Source organism: Pristis pectinata, chromosome 5, assembly GCF_009764475.1.
Source record: "Pristis pectinata isolate sPriPec2 chromosome 5, sPriPec2.1.pri, whole genome shotgun sequence".
NCBI classification, from domain to species: Eukaryota; Metazoa; Chordata; class Chondrichthyes; order Rhinopristiformes; family Pristidae; genus Pristis; species Pristis pectinata.
This window is the reverse complement of record NC_067409.1, coordinates 98,169,059-98,192,025: the sequence shown is the minus strand read 5'-3', so window position 1 is coordinate 98,192,025 and position 22,967 is coordinate 98,169,059. Positions and strand designations below refer to the sequence as shown.

The 22,967-nt window shown below is 40.6% G+C and overlaps 1 protein-coding gene across 3 annotated transcripts in view; it reads right to left on the bottom strand.

Annotated features, from left to right (window-relative positions):
- LOC127570372 (cadherin-6-like) overlaps positions 1-22,967 on the bottom strand; it is a 219,161-nt gene that overhangs the window by 30,155 nt on the left and 166,039 nt on the right. For all 3 annotated transcript variants that reach the window (XM_052015876.1, XM_052015875.1, XM_052015877.1), the window contains 3 exons: positions 22,151-22,318; positions 21,112-21,299; positions 20,768-21,021 (listed from right to left, as the gene is read on the bottom strand). In XM_052015876.1, coding sequence (XP_051871836.1) covers positions 20,768-21,021; positions 21,112-21,299; positions 22,151-22,318 — 610 coding nt within the window. The remainder of the gene's footprint in view (positions 1-20,767; positions 21,022-21,111; positions 21,300-22,150; positions 22,319-22,967) is intronic.

Genomic DNA, 22,967 nt, shown 5'->3' with positions numbered 1-22,967 from the left:
TCAATTAAAACCCGTGGAGTACTTCCAAATGTTCTAGCCAACATTTATTACTCAACCAATAAAAAATTGATTGTCAAGTCGTTTATTTTGTTGCCATTGTGGAAGCTTTATGTGGACAGGTTGGCTGCCGTAACTCTATATCACAACGGTGACTACACTTAAAAAAGTACTTCACTGGCTGCAAGGCATTTTGGGATGTCATTAATGGTGCCACGGAAATGGAAATCTATTGCACTGAGCTGGTTTGAGTGGAGAATATTTTCCATTTCTTCACCAAATTAAAACTTGGGTTTAACTTTGTAAACATTTGTGTTGCATCTGCCAATACATTTTCAACAGCATGTTTCTGAATTTTTGGCAGGGTAATGGAAGCTCAATTTGATTTGGTACCTTTGGGTGATCTGAACAGATTTAACCACTAGATGGCTCTCAAAGACCAAACTTTAATTTCCATTGGTTTAGTAATTAACCACAGATTGGGTCAAGACAAAACCCTCACAGAGCTAATATAGATTTCCCATCCCACACCAATGGAAAGAAGCCATTCAAATAAAGACTGCAGCATGTCCCTCAGAGATTCCTCATTTAAACATCTTTCCAGTTTCTCTGCTCTTTAGTACAGACCAAATCCACTCTCAAACTGACAGAACATAACAGATCAGAAGCCAACAAGTATCCTGAGCCAATTATCTAATCTTACTGCCGTCCCTCTGGTCTAACCGATTCAGAGGATGCTCACACATCCTCAGCTATTAGTGTCTGGGACTAGCAGCCCTGTCCACAAGGTGACTGTAAGCTTCCAGCCTTTCCCCGCCACTTTAATTCTCCATCCCACTCTGACCTCTTGGTATTGGTATTGGTTTATTATTGTCACTTGTACCGAGGTACAGTGAGAAACTTGTTTTGCATACTGTTTGTACAGATCAATTCATTACACAGTGCACTGAGGTAGTACAGGGTAAAAACAATAACAGTACAAAGTGTCACAGCTACAGGGAAGTGCAGTGCAGGTAGACAATAATGTGCAAGGTCAAACAAGGAAGATTGTGAGGTCGAGAATCCATCCCATCGTATAAGGGAACCATTCAATAGTCTTATTACCCTGGGTGATATATATATTCCCATCATTGGATTTAATGTAAAAGTGCAAATACTTGAAATTTGGGAAGTTCCATGTTCCTCTAAACCTTTCCTATCCAAGTACCTGTCCCTCAGGTTCCTATTAAATCTCTCCCCTCTCACCTGAATCCTCTGCCCTCTATTTCTTGATTCCCCAACCTTGGGAAAGAGAATGTGTGCATTGACCCTATCTGTCCCCCACATAATTTTATACACCTCTAGAAGATCACCCCTCATTCTCCTATACTCCAATGGAAAAAGTCCTAATCTGCTCAACCTCTTTCCAGAACTCAGTCCCTCAAGTCCCAGCAATATCCCTGTAAATCTCCTTGGCACTCTTTCCAGCTTAGTGGCATCTTTCCGAAAGCAGAGTGACCAAAACCAAACACAATATCCCAAATGTGGCTTCACCAACGTCTTGTACAACTGCAACATAACATCCCAACTTCTATACTCACTGCCCTAACTGATGAAGGCCAGCGTGGCAAAAGCCTTCTTCACCACCCTGTCTACCTGTGATGCCACTTTCAGGGAACTATGTATTTGTGCTCCTAGTCCCTCTGTTCTACAACACTCTACCAGGGCCCCACCATTCACTGTGGAAGTCCTACCCTCATTTGTCTTCCCAAATTGCAACACCTTGCACTTATCCACATTAAACTCCATTTGCCATTCCTTGGCCCTCTTACCCAGCTGATCAAGATCCCACTGTAAATCGTGACGGTTGATCTCCATCACCAATAATTCCTGTTATTCTCTACATTTGTAAACACACTAGTTTTCTTGATTTCCCCCAGTTCTGGTCCTCAACCTGAAACATAAATTCTGTTTCTTTCTCCACAGATACGATCCAAACTGCTGAGTAGTGCCAACATTTTTTGTTTTTTTATTTTAGCATCCCAGAGTAAGATTGTGCGGCATCTCTATGTGACAGTGTTAGTGTAAATCAACCGATAAGTCCTGAGTAACTTTTTCAGCTGAATGTGTAGTAGGATTGTTTTTGACTGATTCAGAAAATAACAAATTCTTTATTTGTTGCCTGCTATCGGCATCAAATGCATTTAAGGTCAAGTAGTGTATACATAGTTTCCCAGTATTATACCTGAGCCCCACAGATATACCAATGCATATTCATCCAATTCAATACAAGCTCCTTTTTTTCTGAGAAACATATTTCCTTACATTAGCAAACAAAAGAAAAGTACAGCAATGTTCCCTGTATTATACTCAGATCCCTTCCACTGAATTTAGGGAAAGCAGAACTGCCTGGAGAAATGGAGGTGCTGGGGCCTGTCAAATCTACTTGCAAATTTAATGGTGTGGAATTTCCTGGGGGTGACAATGGTGACACTATCGCTGCTCACCTTATAACAAAGGAATCAGGCAGCAACTTTTAAAGAGTGAATATTTGCAGTTAAAAGCAGTACTCCGAAAGATGCCACCACTACCAGCCCACTCCTTCAAAGGCTGATCTGTTGCAATCTTTATAAATGGAAATAATTAGCAATTATTGAACTAATGAGGCTATCAATTTTTTTTTTAGAAAGCTATTCTGGCAGCAAAGGTCATTGAAAATATTATACCTCCTTGACTGACATGCAACTGAGCCTTTAAAGGCTTCTTTCATACTGCTGAGTAACCTCTCTAACCCTGAACATCTTTCCCCCTCATCATAATTATTTCAAAATTCCATTTAAAAATGATAAAATTTTTCTTCTTATCCTTTCAAAATTTACTACACGTCTTCTACTATTCTAACCCCACATCTTTATTGCCTCCTTTGTAAATAATTTATAATTTAGTTAAAAATCAGAGCTCTTTGTTTTCAGATGTGGTAATGCGTGATAATTTTTTTAATATGGTTGTTTGCTCAGCCTGCTGTTGCTGGCTGTCATTGATCTCCTATTACTGACAATAAAATGAAATTGATGTTTGGAAATTGGAAATTCTTGGCACAGTGACTACAAGATCTTTGTTTCTCTCTTCATAGATGCCGTCTGATTTGCTGGGTATTTCTAGCGTTTTCTGTGACTGCATCAATGTCGACTCTAAACACCAATTGCAAAGGCCCTACAGTAAAACACTTTGGACTTCTCAACACAGTTTCTTGTTGCCAAGTTAATGGCACAAAATTGACCAATATTTGGTATTCCAAGTAAAGAGAAAATCATATAATCATTGGTGAAATAACTCTGAGAAAGAGAATGAGGACACAGGTCAGATGGAGTATGAGACAGATCGGGGACAGGGATGAAGGAGGGCCAAAGAGAGATCAGGGACACTGGGAGAGGAAGAAACAGAGACAAAAATCAGCAACACAGAATAGAAGCAGAGCAACAGAGAGATGAGGGAAATGGTGGAGGGAGAGACAGAGAGAAAAATGAGGGACACAGAGGGGGAGCCAGAGGCAGATCAGGATTGTGGGAATGGGGGACAGCAGAGAGCAGTCAGGAACCCAGCAGAGAGGGAGAGTCAGAAAGAGAGATACTGGGGACATGGGACAGATGGAGAGCAACAGAGGTAAAAAATCAGCCACACAAAAGCAATTAGAGCTGGCCAGTGATCAGGGATTCTTGTTTTATGGGTGTATGGAAATATATAAGTAAATCACACATGCAGATGATATAATGTCGCACGGCAGTGTAGCGGTTAGCATAACGCTATTACAGCACCAGCGACCCAGGTTCAATTTCGGCTACTGTCTGTAAGGAGTTTGTACATTCTCTCTGTGTTTGCGTGGGTTTCCTCTGGGCGCTCCGGTTTCCTCCCACATTCCAAAGACGTACAGGTTAGGAAGTTGTGGGCATGCTATGTTGGCGCCGGAAGTGTGGCGACACTTGCGGGCTGCCCCCAGAACACTCTATACAAAAGATGCTTTTCACTGTGTGTTTCGATGTACATGTGACCAATAAAGATCTTATGTCTATGTTATGTGCTGTAAGCACACATATTAGCTTCTATTAGTCAATGACAGGGGGTATACTCATGTTCTAAGGTTTCTGGTGTCTCTTGGAGATTAATATAAATAGAATTAACAGGTCTACAGTCCACCTCCAAATTTACTCCAAAGAGAGAAAGAGCCAAAGAGGTATCAGTAACATGGCAGGAAGGAAAAAAATCACAGAAAGAGTGTGACTGGACCATCTGTGGCTCCTTTCACATACCTTATGTCTGAAACATTAGTCCTCAAGTCTGTTCTGTTATCCTTACAGGTTCCAGGCTGTGTATTTAAAGTTTAATGACTTCATATCTACAATAACCTCAAGCTCAAGTCAAAAACAATTCCATGCTATTTGGCTTGATTGTGCTTCACAAAAGGGATCTTCACACAGCACTGGGTGCTGTCAATGTTCTGCTCTATCTTCAGCCACATCAATGGCTTTATACTGGAACACAGGCAGCCTATGGCAGTCAAAGGGAGCTGGTAACTGTTTTATCTTCACAATTCATCAGGAGACCAAGATTTCTCAATGGGCAGCTCTTGACCAGATTGCAGGAGACACAATGTATTGAAAATATTTAAAGTCTGTTAGATTTCACCTGAGAGTACAGTCACACTTTGACTCCCTCTCCATGCCAGTGCTAGCACAGTGCTTTTGTATCTTGAGTAGCGATTCATGTCATGTTTCAAAAGAAATCTGAGAATGATTGATACCTGTGCAAGGTAGTAAGAAAAACTGAACATGTTAGAGTGACATATTAAACTAAAAGTGAAGCTCAAGTAGATTACTAATGGCAGTTGCCAGTCATGGTTCAAGTGAGTAACACTCTTGCCTCTGACTCAGTAAGTTGTGGGTTCAAGTCTCACTTCAGAGGCTTGAGCTCAAAAATATAGCTGAATACTCCACTGCAACAGTGAGGGAATGCTGCACTCTAGGTGAGAGTTAAACCACAGTCATTAAACTTCCCATGGTACTACTTATCAATGAGGATTAGAAGAATTATCCCCAGTTCCCAGGCCAATATTAATTCCTCACCCACTGTCACAGACAATAGAATGGTCATATTACTATTTATGGTAGTTTGCTGTATGCAAGTTATCACCCATGTAAATTAGCAGCATTAATCATCAAAGACTCCAGGCCATGTTGTCTTCCTGCAGCTACCAGCGGGCAAGAGGTACAGAAGCTTGAAGTCCCACACCACCAGGTTCAAGAACAGCTACTTCTTCTGAACCATTCACTTCTTGAACCAACCTGCACAATCCTAATCAGTACTTTGTATAGTAACACTATTACAACTTTGACCACTTTGCACGACAATAGATTTGGTTTTGTTCTAATTGTGTTCTTTCTTGTACAATTTTTGTATAATTTATGTTTATGTTTTTCTTTTGAATGTTGTGTCTCTAATGCCATGTGCCTATGATGCTGCTGCAAGTAAGTTTTTCATTGCACCTGTGCATACATGTACTTGTGCATATGACAATAAACATGACTTGATGTATTTCATAATGCAACAATAATTATTCATTATAAAGTACATGTGCTGTAAAGCTCTTTGGAAGCTTGTGATGTGATAAATTGGAATAAAAATTGAACTGTGCGGGCTAAATATTATTTTCAATATGGCAAAATAGTGGCTACACTATCGCACACCCATCTACCCATGCCACTCTCAATATGCAGTTTTGTTGATTTCATTAGAACTGAAAATCTGACCAGGTGTATAGGAGACACAGGAGAAGCTCATTTGGTGTTTATGCCTTTTACATCTGTGCTCATCATAGTTATTCCAAGAATGCAGTTAAATAGCTTCTGCAGTAGCAATACCTGACTTGAATTTATGAAGCAATTCTGGTTTCATAGAAAATATCGGGGCACGATTTTCTCGTTTAACAAGAATTCCTCACAGAAATCTTGCTAAGGCCACAAGATCCACCACAGGAGGAGGTCTGGTGCAGGAACCACATGAAAGGCATGAGTTTCAATTTTGCAGGGGCTTCAAAACTCCTAGTATGGAATTGCCAGTGCTGCATATACTCCTCGAGAGTTGAATTCTCCACCAATTCTCTGAAGATGAAAGCTTACTTAGTTCAATACTGTTTCTGATTGCCATGCAGTAAAATAATGATAAATGTCAGCCTGCTTGCCCAGCAGTTTATGAAAAGCTATTGTACTCTGCACAATGAGCTTTCTAATATTCCAATCAAATTACGCTCACCGTTCCCCTAACCATCCATTTTCATTTTCACTCAGGTCACTCATCTACAACAAAAGCCTTTGCGTCTTTCCAGCGCACTGTCATCTCACTATAGTTCCCACCTATCTTCAACATTTACCTCTTACCTAATCTACTCCAGCATTAGGCTCACTCTGCATCAAACAATTTACATTAACATTGCATCTTCAACACTGTAAACTGCAGCAAGGCACATTCACAAACAATATTTGAGACCAGAAGGAGATTTTAGATTTTTAAAGAGATCGACTTTACAGAAAATCTTAAAGGAGAAAAGAAGAGAAAGAAAGAAAGGTAGAAGATTTAATGTGGAAAATCCTGGACCTCGAATGGTAGAGCACAGAGATCTTAGAAGACAACAGATTTGGGGGTGGTCACAAGGAAGAAATGAGGTCGTGGAGAAATCTGGAAAACAAAAAGAATGAACTTTTTCATAATGGGCCCAAGTCAAACTGGAACTCAATGTAGGTCAGCACGGGAGGAAACAACAGTTGCGTCAGGCTTGGCCTGAGTTAAGATAGAGCCACTAGAAGTTTTGATGAGCTCAGGTTTACGGAGGGTACAAGTTAGGAGAACATTGGATTAGTTGTCCAGGTGTGACAGAGCTATGATCGCCAGTTTCAACTCCAGGTGAACCTGGGTTATCTCCATACCACAACATAGCTCCTCTCTCTTAAGCCTACAACCCTCCCAAATGATAATATCCATCCATTGTATACAGCTCTCAGATTATTGTATTCCTGTTGCATATGCTTCTATAATGACAATTCCCTGAAACCTATATTGGCTCTAATCCTTAATGTTGTATGAATGATCGTGCTACTGAAACGAAGCATTGTACCTCACCACCTGGGTTTATTGATGATTGCTTGTCCTTAATAGGGGGCTCTTGGGCTGTGTTTATCTATTTTGGATCCACAGGAACAAGGAAATGTAGGAGCGGGTGAGGTAATTTAGCTCCTCTGCTCTGCAGTTCAGTGAGATCATGGCTGATCTGTGACCAGCTCCATGTACCCACCTTTTTATAATGTCCTTTACACTTCTGTAAATAAGAAAATCATCCATCAGATTTAATTTTAACAACTGAAACAGCATCAAACGCCATTTATAGAAGAGAGTTCTAAATACCGATCACTCCCTGGGTGCAGGAACAGTGTACCCGAAAGGCCTGACTTTATTTTCTAGACTATGCTTAGACATTTCAACCAGAAAAAATAGTTTTTCCCTGTCTATTCTCCGAGCCCTCCCTTAGCATCTTGAACATTTCAATCAAATTATCCTTCATTCTCCTATGTTGCATGGAATACAATCCTCATTTGTGAAATCTCTCTTCCTAAGTTTATCCACAAAGACTAGGTATCATTCTGGCAAGTCTACACTGCACTCCATCCCAGGCCAATTTATTCATCCTGAATTGTTCACAGGACTGAAGAAGTGGTTTAACCAGGGCTTTGTACAGTTGGAATGTGACTTCTACCCTTTTGTATTTCAGTCTTATAAAAATGACCATTCTTTGGATTCAAAAGCAGTTGCTGGAGATATCCAGCACGTCGACCAGAATCTACAAAGAAACAAGTTCAACTCTTTGGGTCAACAACCTTTCATCAGAAGTCTACCACAGAGTTCAAATATAAGTTTATTGACCCTAACTGTTCATGCCAGATTATCAACAAGCTCACCGTTTGAAAGGTGGCTCTGGTAGGTGTGTGGGATACTCCAGACTCTGGAAAGGTAGGTTGACTGCACGTTCCAATCCTGTCTCTTCCAACCAGTATGGTTGGTCTGTTTCAAACACCAAATCGTCCCTCAACTGGTTTGTAGTTGTGAGCCCGGCAGGTTTATACAAGGTTGCTCTTTGCTTTGCTTGAAGATGGTGTGAGAGATACATGCAAGGGCTTCATCTGCAGAAACCTGTCACCAAGCATTGGTGCGTCAGTTTAATATACCATTTTAATATATTACAGAATTATGACTCCTTAGCTAAATCTATTGCTGAAGAATAGAAAGATAAAATAGAAATATCAGTCATTGTGCAAAGTTTGCCGCTCAAAGGTGCTATTTTAGAATGAAATAGATAAACTAATTAACCTTAAATTTGGCTACCCTTTCAACCCTTTACTCTCCTAAATTCTGATTAATTATTTGTAGCAAACATTCCTTTAAGCAGTGAAGACAAATGCCCATCGCCATGCAACTGGCTCAGAGTGCTTGCTGAGTGTGCGGTGAGGCTGAATTAACGTCAATAGAGATATAATCACAAAGACAAGAAGGTTTCGGCTTCATCTTTGCATCTGCCAATTCAGCTGTCTCCCAAGATCAAGCTCAGCATCTCTTCTCGGGCAGTGCTCTCTACTGATGTCATCAGCACTTAATGTTTAAACATTATTTAAAAGGATCAGCAGGTAGATAAGAGATGCAAAGTTATGCAGCTGTTTAATTTTCAAAAAATTGAGCCGCTCTGCTCCTCAATTTCTTTTGTGCTTTCAATCTTTATGCTTTAAAAATTATTACAGTGCATGATTGAGCACATTTCAAACATATCCTTTGGCTTTTATGGAGTGAAACTTCCCTGCCTGCTTTGATGAAGTTATTGACAGATCTAAAATAAGCAGATTGCCACTTCCATCGTGATGGTGGAGTTTTGCACCAGTGCATTTGGAATCAGAGAAATCTACAGCAAAGGAAGGGATATTCAACCCAGCACCAAACAGGAGTTACCCATCCTGATCCAACTTTCCATTTCTGGGTCATATATCTGTAGGTTAAGTCATGCTGTGCATATTCAACCACTTGTTTATGTTCTCAAGGTTTATGCCTTAAATTCCCAATGCTTACCTCTCTCTGTGTGCAATTAAAATACTCCTCAACTCCCACTAATCTATCAACCAATTACTTTAAATCCATGCTGCTGGTTGTTAAAGTCAGAGAGGATGGAAACAGGCCCCATGGCTATTGACAAGTGTTAGCTAAATAGACCCTTCCTATTGTCTCTGTCTGGACCCCTCATCATTTCAACACCCCATAAATGTCCTTCTGCTTTCTCTGTTCCAAGTAAATCAACACCAGCCAATTTAATCTCTTCTCCTTGTTAAACTCTACAATCCTGGCAACATCCAAGCAAATCTTAAGTGTTAACACATCCTTCCTATGACCAGAACTGTTCAAAGTATTTTCCTGCTGGTCTAGCAATCTCTTTTTAAGCACTCTAGCATAATCTCCTTGCTCTCATTTCCCATGCCTCACTAAAATATAAAAGGAACCTTATGCCTCTCGTCCTTACATCACCTCCCTGCACTGCTACTTTTTGAAGGCTAATATTCAGAAACGTTTGATATTTTAAAATTGTATTTCTAAATATGTTTTATCCATAAAAATTCTAAAGTACGTAATACAGAACATTTTATTCCAGTTGCTTAACATTAGCATATCATCAGTTATCAGTCTCTTACAAACTTAAAGCAAATAGTTTATGGCGTTTTAATAGAAATTGCAATTAATTTGTGTGCAGAGGCAGAAGGGCCGGAACTGTGGCCTGTCTTTGTAAAGTCTTGGCAGTAGCTGCACCCACCCCCAACATGTCCCTTAGTGCATGGTCCCGCACCTTAGACCAAGCCAGTTTGAAGTACTTGAGCATAACGCCTTACTCAAGGAAACAGTGAGTTTTGGACAGACCAGAAGGCATCTTTCCAGCACAGGCTGCCATTTGTTTCACTCTATGCCCCTGACAACAGTCCGTGCAGTACTGAATCCTGTGTCATGCAGTTCTTTGGGATGACCCTCATCTAATACCACAGTGTCTTCTCCCAGACCCTACTGGTAAAGGTATATTCACTAGTTAGATGGCCAATGATCTCATTTCTACCACTACCATCGTGAGGGCAGCATTCTGCATGGACATAATGCTGATCACATATGAAAGATCCAATGCCAAGGGCCTTTTACAACTCCAACAAAGCAAGGTCTTGATAGTTGTTTGAAAGTTTTGATGAAGAGGTATTCTGCCAACTGAGCTTGACACTCTGCTTGGGAACCTCTCCCACCAGATTCACCATTTCCTCTTCCTGCAGGGCTCTGATGGATTTGTGATCAAGTGTGCCCTCCTGGATCAGGTGCTGTAGACAGGGGAGACGACGTGGAGTAGTCCAACTAAGAGGAACATTCTGAGGCAACATGGCCAGCCCCATCCTTCAAACTGGGGACTGAGAGAATCTCTATATGTTGTGATCCTTGCTGTTTGCATTACCAGAATCTATGCATAGCTTGATGCAGCCACACACAAAGGTTACCAGTCATCAGAAGAGGGGCCAGAATGGGTACATTATTCCCTGTTTTTCTGGAGGTGTACACATCGAGGTACTGCAAACTCACACCATGTTTCAGCAATAGATGGTGGAAACGATCTCAGGTGATTGCAGTTGTGAGGTTTGGGCCACACTTGCATTGAGTTGCAGTACCTGGTGACCAGGTTATTTTCTGTTATCGACAGTAAGAACTAAAAGGCTCAATTTCAAGGATTTGGCTATATGATCTACTTCAAATGCTTATAGTCCACTCTTGCTGTTAGTACCCTGGTCAAGTGCCCTTCACTCTGAGGTTGACCTGGCAACCAATCTGGATAATTTAGTTCTCCCATTAACATTATATTTTCAGGAAAAATTGACTGGTCCAAAAATGGACATTCAACCCCGTTGTTTCATTGTTGCTGCTCCCCTAGACTTTGATTGCAACCAAGCAGACTGAATCTTGGGATCTTGCAATGGTGACAAGAAACCTATTCCTTATTCCCTCCTCTATAAAGATCCTGGACCCTCACTCCAGTAACATGCAGTAGCACTTTCTGCTGTCTGATTCCCATCAATGAAAGCAGATTCAATAGGAAACGCGTGATGGTCCCTCCATCTATTCTGTCACCCATTTGTCAGGTGACCCAACATGAGGAGGCCATTCTATCTTTTGAGGTTGTTCTGCTCTTCATTTTGACCTTGACTAATTTGCTTCCCCCTCCCCATTCCATGAACCTGGCTTTGATTCATATCTTGACCTAACAAAACACTATTTGCTGCAGTTTTGTAACAGCACAGTGTTTTGAAGGAGTAGGTTCCAGATTTCCATCAACCTTTGCAGGAAACAAAATACTTGCTTATGACACAATTTTATGACCATGCTCTATATAGAGATCACAACCTTCATTTTCTGGAATCTCCTACTCATGGGAACAGCTACTCAGTAACTAATCTATGGACTCACTTTATCACTTTAAACAGGACAATTAAGTCACATCTCAACCATCCAAGCAGGTTATGAAAACTCTCAAAGGTTAACCATTGAAACAGAGTAACAAAACCCAGCAGCAAGTGAAGGAGAAAGTTCTTCAAGATCCTTATTTACAACAAAAGGGAAACAATGAGGGGTAGAAATTGTCTCAGGCTACAATTGCTACACCCAGAATACAACTGTAGTCAGGGCCAGCAAAAATTTGGAAGTGGACTACCACACAGTTGCTATTGTATTACAGGTTAAGAACGAAATTGGTATTGGTATTGGTTTATTATTGTCACTTGTATCGAGGTACAGTGAAAAGCTTGTCTTACAAACCGATCGTATAGGTCAATTCATTACACAGTGCAGTTACATTGAGTTAGTACAGAATGCATTGATGTAGTACAGGTAAACACAATAACGGAACAGAGTAAAGTGTCACAGCTACAGAGAAAGTGCAGTGCAATAAGGTGCAAGGTCACAACAAGGTATATCGTGAGGTCATAGTCCATCTCATTGGATAAGGGAACCGTTCAATAGTCTTATCACAGTGGGGTAGAAGCTGTCCTTAAGTCTGGTGGTACGTGCCCTCAGGCTCCTCTATCTTCTACCCGATGGAAGAGGAGGGAAGAGAGAATGTCCCGGGTGGGTGGGGTCTTTGATTATGCTGGATCAAAAATTAGAAATAAGAACAGAAAAAAGTTGCTAACATTAGCAGCTCGGGAATGTTCTGATGAAAGCTCACCAATCTGAAATGTTAAATCCGTTTTGCTCTCCAAAGATTCAGTTTGGTCTGCTGACTGCTTCCAGCATTGTCTGTTTTAATTTCATTATCTTCCAACAGCAATTTTACAAGAAGGGTATGACATTTGTTTTTACAGCAGCCCTATGCAGGTCTTAATGGTTGAGTGTGAGGGGATTAAATCAGGAATGCCAGGGAGATCAGTTGGCATCATAAATGGACATTCTGCACTTGCCATATGGTAAAAACTACATTTGCAGGTGTTTGTGACCTACGAAGCAATTAGCAAGGGTAACAGTCTCTGCAGGCTAGTGGCAGCTTGGAGATTTCTGCCATCTGCTATAAGGGCAACTACAAGTACACACTACATATAACAGGTACATAAAACTGTGCTCATCCAGGGCATTGGTAGGTATATTAAATCCTTGCCATTGATCCACAATATCTCCTGCTCCAACAGCACCTCAATTTAAAATTTCTCAGTTTTGTTTTCAAACTCTTCATGCCCTCAGTCCTCCCTATCTTTGCAATCTCCTCCAGATTTTACAACCCTCTGAGATCTCTGCATTCTTCTAATTCCTTTATCATCTCAGAATCTAATCACTCCAATATTTGAGACCGTGCCTTCAGTGCCTGCGTTCTAAGCTCTGAATTTCATTCCCCGAAACCTCCCCACTTCTCTGTCCTTTCTTCTTTATGGCACTCCTTAAAGCCTACTTCTTTGAGCAAGCTTCTGTCTTTATGTGGCTTAGTGTCAAAAATCTATTGATAATGGTTACACATCTCAGCATGTATTGCTACCACATAAATGCAAATTACTGCAGTTTTGACTCATGTACGCAGCAGAGGAATGGGCCCTCCGGTCTATGCCAGTGCTCAGCTTTCTGCCATTTTATCTCATAACTTTGACCCCTTAACTCTTAACCATTGATGATTAAGGCCACCTCCTACTTCAACCACATCTCCTTTCACGTAGAACTATCTTGTGCCCAGAGACCTGTCAAATGAGTTATAAATGGAATGTTTTTGCAGTTACTTTCCTACAGAATATTAGCAACAGCAGGCCTTAGCTGCCCCATATTTTCCATGGCAAAATGATAAAAGTTTGGGAAAATAACACATGCCATTTTCATGGTCCCTTGAAGTGGGTATTATGTCGTAAGTTGAAAGTGGTTTCACAGTTCAACTGAAGGCAACTTGCATGGGTGCTTTTCCTATAACCAAGGTTCAAATTAGTGGCATTCCTTCACTCGTTTGGGACAGCACTAGACAGGAGATGTTACAAAGGACATCCTGTTACTCAGATCACACCACAACATTTAAAACAGACGTCCCAAATACTTCCCTTTGTTCCACCCATCACCCTCCCCAACCTTCTCCGCTACTTAAACTAATTTTTTTCTCAGTTCTGACGGAGCATCTTTGACTTGAAGTGTTAACTGTTTCTCTTCCCATTGATGCCTCTTGTCCTCCTGAGTATCGCCAGCATTTTCTGTTTTTACTCCAGAAAACTTGAGAAGCGAGGGGTGCCTTATACCATGGTTTCATCATTGTCTCCAAAATCATCATCTTCTGCTACATTCATCACCACTTCACAATATACCAGCTGCCAACTGAGGAGGTTTGTCCCAGCCATGACTACAGTAAGGTATAGAAAGAGAGGTTTAATGATCTCTCCTCATCCCAAGAAATGCAAATCAGTGTCCTCTGCTTTAGCTCAGCCATTGTCCACTGCTGTCCTTTGCACTCTGATGTAAAAACTGAAAATAGTGTAAAACATCAGCAGCTTTGAGTTCTGATAAAAAGTATTTTGACTTGAAACGTTTACTCTGTTTCTCCTTCCACAGATGCTGCCAAACCAGCCAAGTATTTCCAGCATTTTTTTTGTTTTGATTTCAGACTTCCAGCACCTCCAGATTTTGACTTCCTTTGAATACTGATGTTGTATTCTATACCAGCATAAAGAAATTCTCTGGTCAAAGATCAAGTAAAATGAAACCTACACACTTGCCTATTTCCTGTTCAAATCTCATTGACCTGAAATGTTAACAGTTTCTCCACAGATGCTGCCTGACCTGCTGAGTATGCCCACAATGTTTTCAGTTCTTACTACCCTGCACTGAAGTTTTGCAGTTTTTGCTTTGTCCCAATGATTATGCTTTGTGTGATTAGTATGTATTATATGCATCTGTTTAATCTTAAACTGCTTCCACCCTCTACTGTGGCAGCTGGTGGGCCCTGCTTATTTCCTGCTGCTTCTACCAACGTTTTCCATGGGAAGAAGTGAATGTGCACTCTCTGCATGTCCTTGAGAGACGGAAAGGCTTTCACTGGCCCGCATTGGACCTGGACTGGTGCTGGATTCTCACACAGGGTGATTAATTTATGGATGTGTGGGGTATGATTTATAAACTGCAGTGAAGCCCTCACTCAATGCTGATTCCTTGGGGACTGCTGTAGCTGAGATGGTGCTTGCAACAGATGGTGCACATGATGCAGAGCCCCGTGGGCTTGTGCTGACATTCTGTGGCTCTTGGGTGTTGTCTATAAAATTGGAAAAAAGGAATGTGTGCACAAAATGCAAAACAAACCCTTCAACACCCTACATCACATTTCAAGAAAGTGTGTGTGTGTGTGTGTGTGTGTGTTTGCCTGACTGAAGTTTAAACATCTTGTCCTTATTTTCATATCCTTCCTCATTATTGCTTCGTTCTGTCTCTCCTAGCTCCAAAATTCCCTAGTCTCTCCACTTATCTAATTGCGGCTTTCAGAAAATCCTGAATTGAATTGCTCCAGCATTGGTGGCCCTGCTTTAGGCTGCCAAGGCTCTAGGCTTTGGAATTTCACCCCCCATATCCTCTTCACCTCTTGGGCTTTCTTTCCCCCTTTACTATGATCCTTAAAATTTATGTCTTTAAGCAACCTTTCAGTCATGATCGTTTGATAATGCTCCTGTGTCCTTCTCAGGTTTGGATGATTGTATTGACATCCTGGCTAGGACTTGAACCTGCTGACAGGTGGCAACCTTACTCCATACCAAAGCTGCTGCACTACACTACCATCATCTGTCTAACCTAATGGTGCCACACCCACTCTCTCTGAATCACACAGCGAAGCCTCACTCTACTGGGCCTTCTCCTTGCCCTATTCCTCATTTGGCATCTTTGCAACTGTCCCACAAAGCCTCACTCATTTTCTCTCCAATCTCCCTGTTCTCTCTCTTTTCCACTGTACCTTTTAAACTCAATCTCCAACTCAGCCCTCCTAGTCCTCTGTCCTCCAAATTGATCATCTTCCTGCTTGTCTTAATAAACCAGGTGAAGCTGCTTACAACCATTACATCCTATTTTCTCTTGCTCCCATGGCACCATTGCATCTTCACCCATTTAGAACATAGAAAACCTACAGCACAATTCAGGCCCTTCAGCCCACAAAGCTGTGCCGAACATGCCCCTACCTTAGAAATTAACTAGGCTTACCCATAGCCCTCTATTTTTCTAAGCTCCATGTACCTATCCAAACGCCTCTTAAAGGACCCTATCGTATCCACCTTCAAATCTTGTACCATGCTGGAAGAAAACAGATTTCTAGGTTGCATTGGGATACTGTGAAGTAGCTGAACACTCAAGTTCACTTTTATGATATTGCTTTTTTGGAGAGGTTGCTTTACAAACACTGACCACAATATTTTCCACATTGTAGTAGGAACTACACTTTAAAATTACTTCATTTGCTGTAACGCACTTTGGGACATCCTGTGATTGTGAAAGGCACTATACAAAAGTAAGCCTTTAGTCACATGTGCTAAACTTACAATTTAGTGGTAGGTCTGCAACATTGCAGCTTGGAGTTCCACTGAAGTCAACAGAGATTAATTCTGGAAACAGAATACAAAACACAGCTGCTAATGAATATTGTGTGTGTCTAATTCTTGTGGCTGAGGGTGAACCTTTACCCATTTCCTTCTCTCATTCAAAGTCACAGCCAAATAACTGACTGCAAGTTTGAGTATTTATGTCCTAGGTTTTGTGTTATTTTACTCCTATTTCACTATTTCCTGATCAAAGGTTTAAGATTCATTAAGGAACAGTTTACTGCAAGAGACCATTTCCCCTAAAACACTAATCTTTGTAATCTCAATGTAATATTTTCCGGGTGGTCCCCAATAAGAATTCAACACATATGCTCTTTTCTGAATAATTAACATTAATCATTCAGGGTCTTTCACAGAGTTCAGTTGGGTTCGTAAGGGGAATTCTGTTTTCCAAAGCTCTATTGATTTCCTTCCAGAGCAAATACAATTTCACCTACTTGAGAAATTACTTATTTTTCTGGGTTCCTGCACTTTTCTCCTGTGAACTGGTGGGGATCAATAGGAATAACTTGCATTTCAAATTCCATTATTGAACCTGGAAAACTGTATAGTCTGACATTAACCGGAAGGCATGAGGCTGCATTTTGAAATATATTGCATCTGGTTATTCAATATTGTGGGCGTGTTGGAGATCAACAATTAGAATTGGTTGTGGCCTGATTCTCACACTAGGTAAGTTTATGAAGGGAAATGTGTTGTGTATGGGTTAGATGTTTCTCCATAAAATGGACTTCATTTCAGTTTTGTCCCAAGCATTATCGAGGCATCTGATCAAGGCATTTCGCAATCTAAGAAATGATTCAAAAAAGCTTCAGGAAATCTAGGATTAGAAATAGAAATGGAGATATATAGGAAAAAAACAGGAAACAAATTGGAAATATATAGGATAAAACCAGAAAATAAACAGGACATAACTTTCAGTCAGCTTTAACTAAACTTCTCTTTCTAATTGTCTTTGAAAGTGACATCAATCTTATCAACTGCTCACTGTTTTACACTTAACTAAAACCTTCCACACACAAAGTCTAGAAGAATAATTTGCAAAGTGTGTGGATAACGAAATGCAATAAGAAAGCAGAATCAGGAAGCTGAAATCGTGATTGATTGTAAAAAGGGGGAGGGGGAGTGCGGGCTAATCATGAATGATGTAATGTTGTCAGTTTGGAGCAGGGGTTTTTCCAGATGTGAAACTAAAAGTTCACAATCTCTATCTGCAGTACCCAGACCTTATCTAATCCTTGGAAACCTTATTGGGTATAAAACAACTTTCCAGCATTCACACAAAACTTGACCTGCCAGCTAAACTGATGATAATGGCTGATTTACTTAACTAATTAGACTATCTCATTGGGAATGTTTATCCTAGTTGGATCAGCACTTCTGCTCATAAAGTAGGTCTAGATTTGTTTGATGTCCCAGGCTGTGCTTTGAAATGTTGACATAAACAGATTAGTGAACCATAGAATACAGACATCAAGTTATTTTGATTTCTGAGTAATTATAACATGATGTTTTCAGAAGGATTTTATTAATGAGGCAGTAAAAAGTCAAATGATGTGGAAACTGTCTTAAAATGGAGGATTTAATTTGGAAGAATTCCTGTTGTACCAATCCAGTTTTCAAGTGATCCAGCTTTAGTTCAGTTTGAAAATCTGAATTTATGGTAATTCACAACCTAAAGATCTGCAAAAATCCAGTTACTCCAAGAGTCTTGTTATTTGTGTAGGAAGTATGTGCTAATATAATTTATTTTAACTCCTTTTAGCGTCTATTTTCCTTTATTGGGTTAAGCTTTATACTTTTGTGGTAGACGATCTGCTCTGAAGATGTACAAAGCTCCATGAGTGACAGGTTTAACTGACATAACCCAGTGGAAGTTGTATTTGCATGTACATGTCCCCCAGCCTAACACTATTCTGGGATTTACACTGCCACACTGGATTATAGCATGGCAGCACAATGTCCACTAACCCTGATCTTCCCCTGACCTCACATCTGTGCTCCGCAAAAATTTGTCACGTCCATGTGTTCCACAAGTTTTGTGAGGGAGATTATCATCTGGAGATACAGAAGACATTGGACACTTGCATTATTGAGTCCATATACCCCGTGATGAAGAACGTGGGACAAGACAGTGGTGCAGCCAGCAGAGATGCTGCCTTACAGCACCTGTGACCCTTGATCAATTCTGAGCCTCCACCACTGTCTTTGAGTCAAGTTTCCACATGCTCCCTGTGACCGCGGTGGGTTCCCTCCAGGTGTTCGGGATTTCTTCCACATCCCAAAGATCTGTGGGTTGCTTGGTTAATTGACTGCTGTAAATTGCCTCCAGTGTGTAGGTGAGTGGAGGATCTGTGGGGAATTGATGGCAATGTGAGGGGTAAATTAGTGGAGGGATAGGATTTCTCTGTAATCTGGCATAGATTTGGTGGGCTGAATGGCCTTCTATGTCACAAGGAAATGCCTCATTAAATTAAATGTGAAAACCCACAGAAGTCCATATGACAGGATAGTGAATTTGAGGAAAGAATTAGCAAATTTCATCTACACAAACGATGGGGTATTTTCCACCTAAAATGGATTGCAGTTCCTGAACAGAAATGTGTTTTCGTGCTTACAGTTTAGTACACTGGGCTGTAGTGAGAGCTTCGTTTTGCAGCAGGATGCCAGTTTAAAAAATGTTTTTACTAATGAGCCTACTAGGTTTGCACCTCACACCTGATCTCTGTGGCAACAGTTGTTTCCAGTGCTATGTCCTTCACTAAGCAGGCTGCACCAAAATTTGCTCCAGCTCTTCCGCAGGCATAAGGTGGCCTCACCTAATGGAGCTAAACGCAAAGGCAATTGGTAAATGATGGGAGAAACATGGATCCATGCCTTGCCCATGCCTGCTCAGAACTGAGAAGGAGCATTCAGGATGGTGTTGAAAATCTCAAGTCCATGCATCAGGAGCACATCAAAACCCCAGGTAAATGACAGAAGGAGCGCACCACCTCACACACTACCACCCGCCTGGTCCACCATGCAACTCTGTGGAAGAGTCTGGGGTTCCCACATTGTCCTCATCAATCAACTCAGAATGTACAGAACTGGAGAGGAAGCAATTCATCCTTGACCCTGAGGAACTGTCTAAGAAAGGCAAAGTGATAATCAGACGGTCAGAATAGATTCCTTGTGGGAAAAAAAAAGCTATTTCCATTTAAAATAATTTGGATGAAAATAGCTCCTTTACATTTTCTGGTTGGAATTGATATAAATGGACAATAATGCTTAAAAGCAAACTTCTGCTTTTAATTTTCTATTTCTGAAAATCATTAGCGTTGTGTATTGATCAACAAGATGTTTATTTCTCCATTTCACACTGGAACATCCTGCTTCTCCAACTCATTGATTCCTTGTTGTTGTTTCATGGCATGATTTGTTTGAGAATTGTACAATTCACAGTAAGATTATTGTTAAAACGATGTGTGATAGAACCGGGGATATTTCACTGCAGAGTGATACCATACCTTTGTGGGGTGAAAGTGAAGTCACTTATGTTTAGTTTTCATGAAGCACAGACGGTGTCTGGTAGTAGAAAAATCTGTCCCCTGTCACTAGTGCTAAACATGCAATATCGTAGTGGCTGCACATTTCACCGAGTTTCCAGATTTTGATTCAATGGACCAAATCAAGCTGACTGACTGCCAACAGTTCTGTGGGGAATTGCAGGCCGTCAGCCATTCAAGGCTCAGCTCGCTTTGAGCTTCTGCGCTTGCCAGGCCGGCACAGCTGACCTCCAGCTCTGTGGCTGGACTCAGCACTGAGGCCAGCAACAGAGCCCTAATGGGCTGGTGAGGAAGGCTGGACCATTCTTGCCTACGAGCTTTCTGCAAGGGCTGGTTGGTGTTTGGAAGGCAACTCTGTTCAAGTAAATGGGTTCATGGATCCTGCAGATAAAAGGAAGTGTGGGTTAAGTGAATTACTTTCACGCTTTTAACTAAGTGTATTTTTTCATGTTTTCAATTTTAAAAAATAAAGTATTTTTGTTTTTATTATATAAATATATTCAAATACTTTTGTTTTAATGTCCCTGACCACTGGTGACATTTAAAAACAGTTCAAAAGCCTTTGTCAGCAGAGGGCCAAGATCACTCAGAGCCTGCTCCACCTTGGAGGAAGTCTCTTCGCTAGTTCACATTCAGAAAAGATGTGCAGCTGGGCTGGTACAACAGACAGCAAAGCAGGCAGCAGACTGGGTCCAGCATGAACTGGCACATTGACTTCAACGGAACGGAGTATCAGAAACAGTACATTATGTAACTGCTGCCGTAATACATTCGAGCTATGAGCATTAGAGGATACATTTTAGAATCTGTTCTGAACGGGCATCTGTGTGAATTGATGGCTGGAATCCAGAAACACAACTGCCAATCACAAAAAAGAGGCTATGATGCAAAAAGTTATACTTGATAACTTACTGGAGAAAGAATGAGAATCAGAAAGGCACTTTGAGCAATCACTGTGCTAACAAATTAGACACAGGCATCGGCAGGTGTGATAATATGCTATCACAAAGACTGAATGTACTCTGCCAAGACAGTAAAGCTTACCTAATGAGGTTACGAGATGCATCGGGATCCTGGGCGGTTACTGTGCCAATGATAGTCCCCACATCAACATCTTCATACACCTCCAGCATGTAAAAGGGTCTGCTGAACACTGGTGGCTCATTCACATCCTCAACTGTAATTCTTACTGTGGCCGTATCTTTGTATGGACCCAAGTAGAGAAATCGAGCATCAAGGTGACTGTTCTGTGCCTCTACCTTCAAGGTGTAGCTTTTCTTGCTCTCATAGTCCAACATCTGAATTCGGAAAAACAAAACCTTGTTTAATATGATGGGGAAAAAAAATGGAGAAATATTACGAGGTTAAGCTAATGAACACGTCTCCACCTGTCTCACAAGAATGACACCTTCTTGTGAAGCCTCATCTGTGATGATGTCAAACATATTCATCCCATCACCATCAATGATACGATAATTAACTTCTGCATTCTCTCCAATATCTGCATCAAATGCTTTAATTCTGCCAACGGTTGTACCTTCTTGGGAAGATTCTTGTACACTCATTTGGTATATGCCTGCAGAGATAAGAAATGCCTTCAGCTGATGTCGTAGGGCTAGGGCATATGTAATAAGACTTCAGTACCCCTTTCATGAACAAAGGTTTAACATGAAATGGCTAACTTACAGGAAAAAACCCAATTCAATCAAATATAAAAGCAACTTGAGAATGCAATGAAAGTTTAACAGTAGAACACAACTGACCCTTTTACCAAATCATCTGAAAACTCTTCAATTGGTCAACCTCTCTGACTCAGTGAGGAATATCAATCAAGTGTGAGAAGAGGTCAAAACATGTCTTGGAACAAAGATTCCCTTCTAACCAGATCTTTAGGAAAGGATGTGCAGACCAAGTTTGGTTCATGCCAAGATCAAGCTGAACTTCATCTGAAGAGATTTTTTAGTTCTCCTTTGACTGCATTCACAGTCATATTTAAACATTATTGCTGTTTCTGCAAGTATACTTCGAAAGGTTTTTGATGATTTTTGTCTGATTCTGCTTACTAATTTTAGTAAAAAAAAGGTTTCAGTAGAAATGCATTAACTATTATGCACATTTTATGTACTCAATTTTATTATGTCAATTAATTCCAGTTATTTGGTAAATGTAGTTTTTTGTCTTCCATTTATTTGTTATTTATAGTGTGAAACTCAAATAATTGGAAGAGTCAATCATTTGTGGAAAAAAACAGCATTGAAAAGGGCAATTACCTTTGTTCAAGTTAGCATAACAGAATACTAATGGAGAATATGCTATCTTCATATTATTTTATTTCATATTTTTAAACTCTTGAAAATACCAAATCAGTCATGCTTTAATTCGTAAATGTTAAAAGTACATATATGTATAGTATTAAATTGTGCTTACTTTGTGGAAATCTCGGAGGATTGTCATTTACATCAGTGAGTGTAATGTTCACAGATGTTGTCCCTGATAATCCCCCCATCTGTCCTCCCATGTCCTTTGCCTGGATGATCACTTGATACTGTTCCTTTGCTTCTCTGTCCATGTTTGGTAAAGCTGTTCGAATAATACCTAGATAAGTCCACAAACACAAAAACAAATTAGTCAGAGTGTCAGAATATTAGTAAAGCAGCAAGCATGGACCATATTCTTGGCCAGTTCCCAGCTCGGTCAATCAATGAAATCTGACAGCATTTCACTTTGTCTTTAAAACTGCTAAGCGTTCTTAATTACCTGTAGCATGGAAGAATATAACTAGGGAGAAAGTAGTTGTCAGAGGTTTAGTTGGTAAATGTGCATGATAGTTTAAGAACATGAGAAAATAGGAGCAGGTGTAGGCCACTTGGTCCCTCAAGTCTGCTCCGCTCTTCAATATAATCATGGCTGATCTGCCCCAGACCTCATCTCCTCTTCTGTACCAGTTTCCTTGAACTTGCAAACATTTTCTTTAAAGATCCCAGTGATGTAGCCATAAAATCAACCCAATATGAAACCGAGCCATTTAGAGGGAGGGATGTCAGGTTTGACAATAATGCGTACATCAGTTGATCTTGTTAAGGATATTGTGATTGATTTCAGCAATTTTTTGGCTACGAAGAGGGAAACAAAACCAGCTAAAGAGGCTATTCCACATTTTTAAGAATGTATAATTAACAGAATGTAACCACTACTGGCATTGCTAGTATTGATAGGTCACTTTCAGGACTTTGAGGCATACATG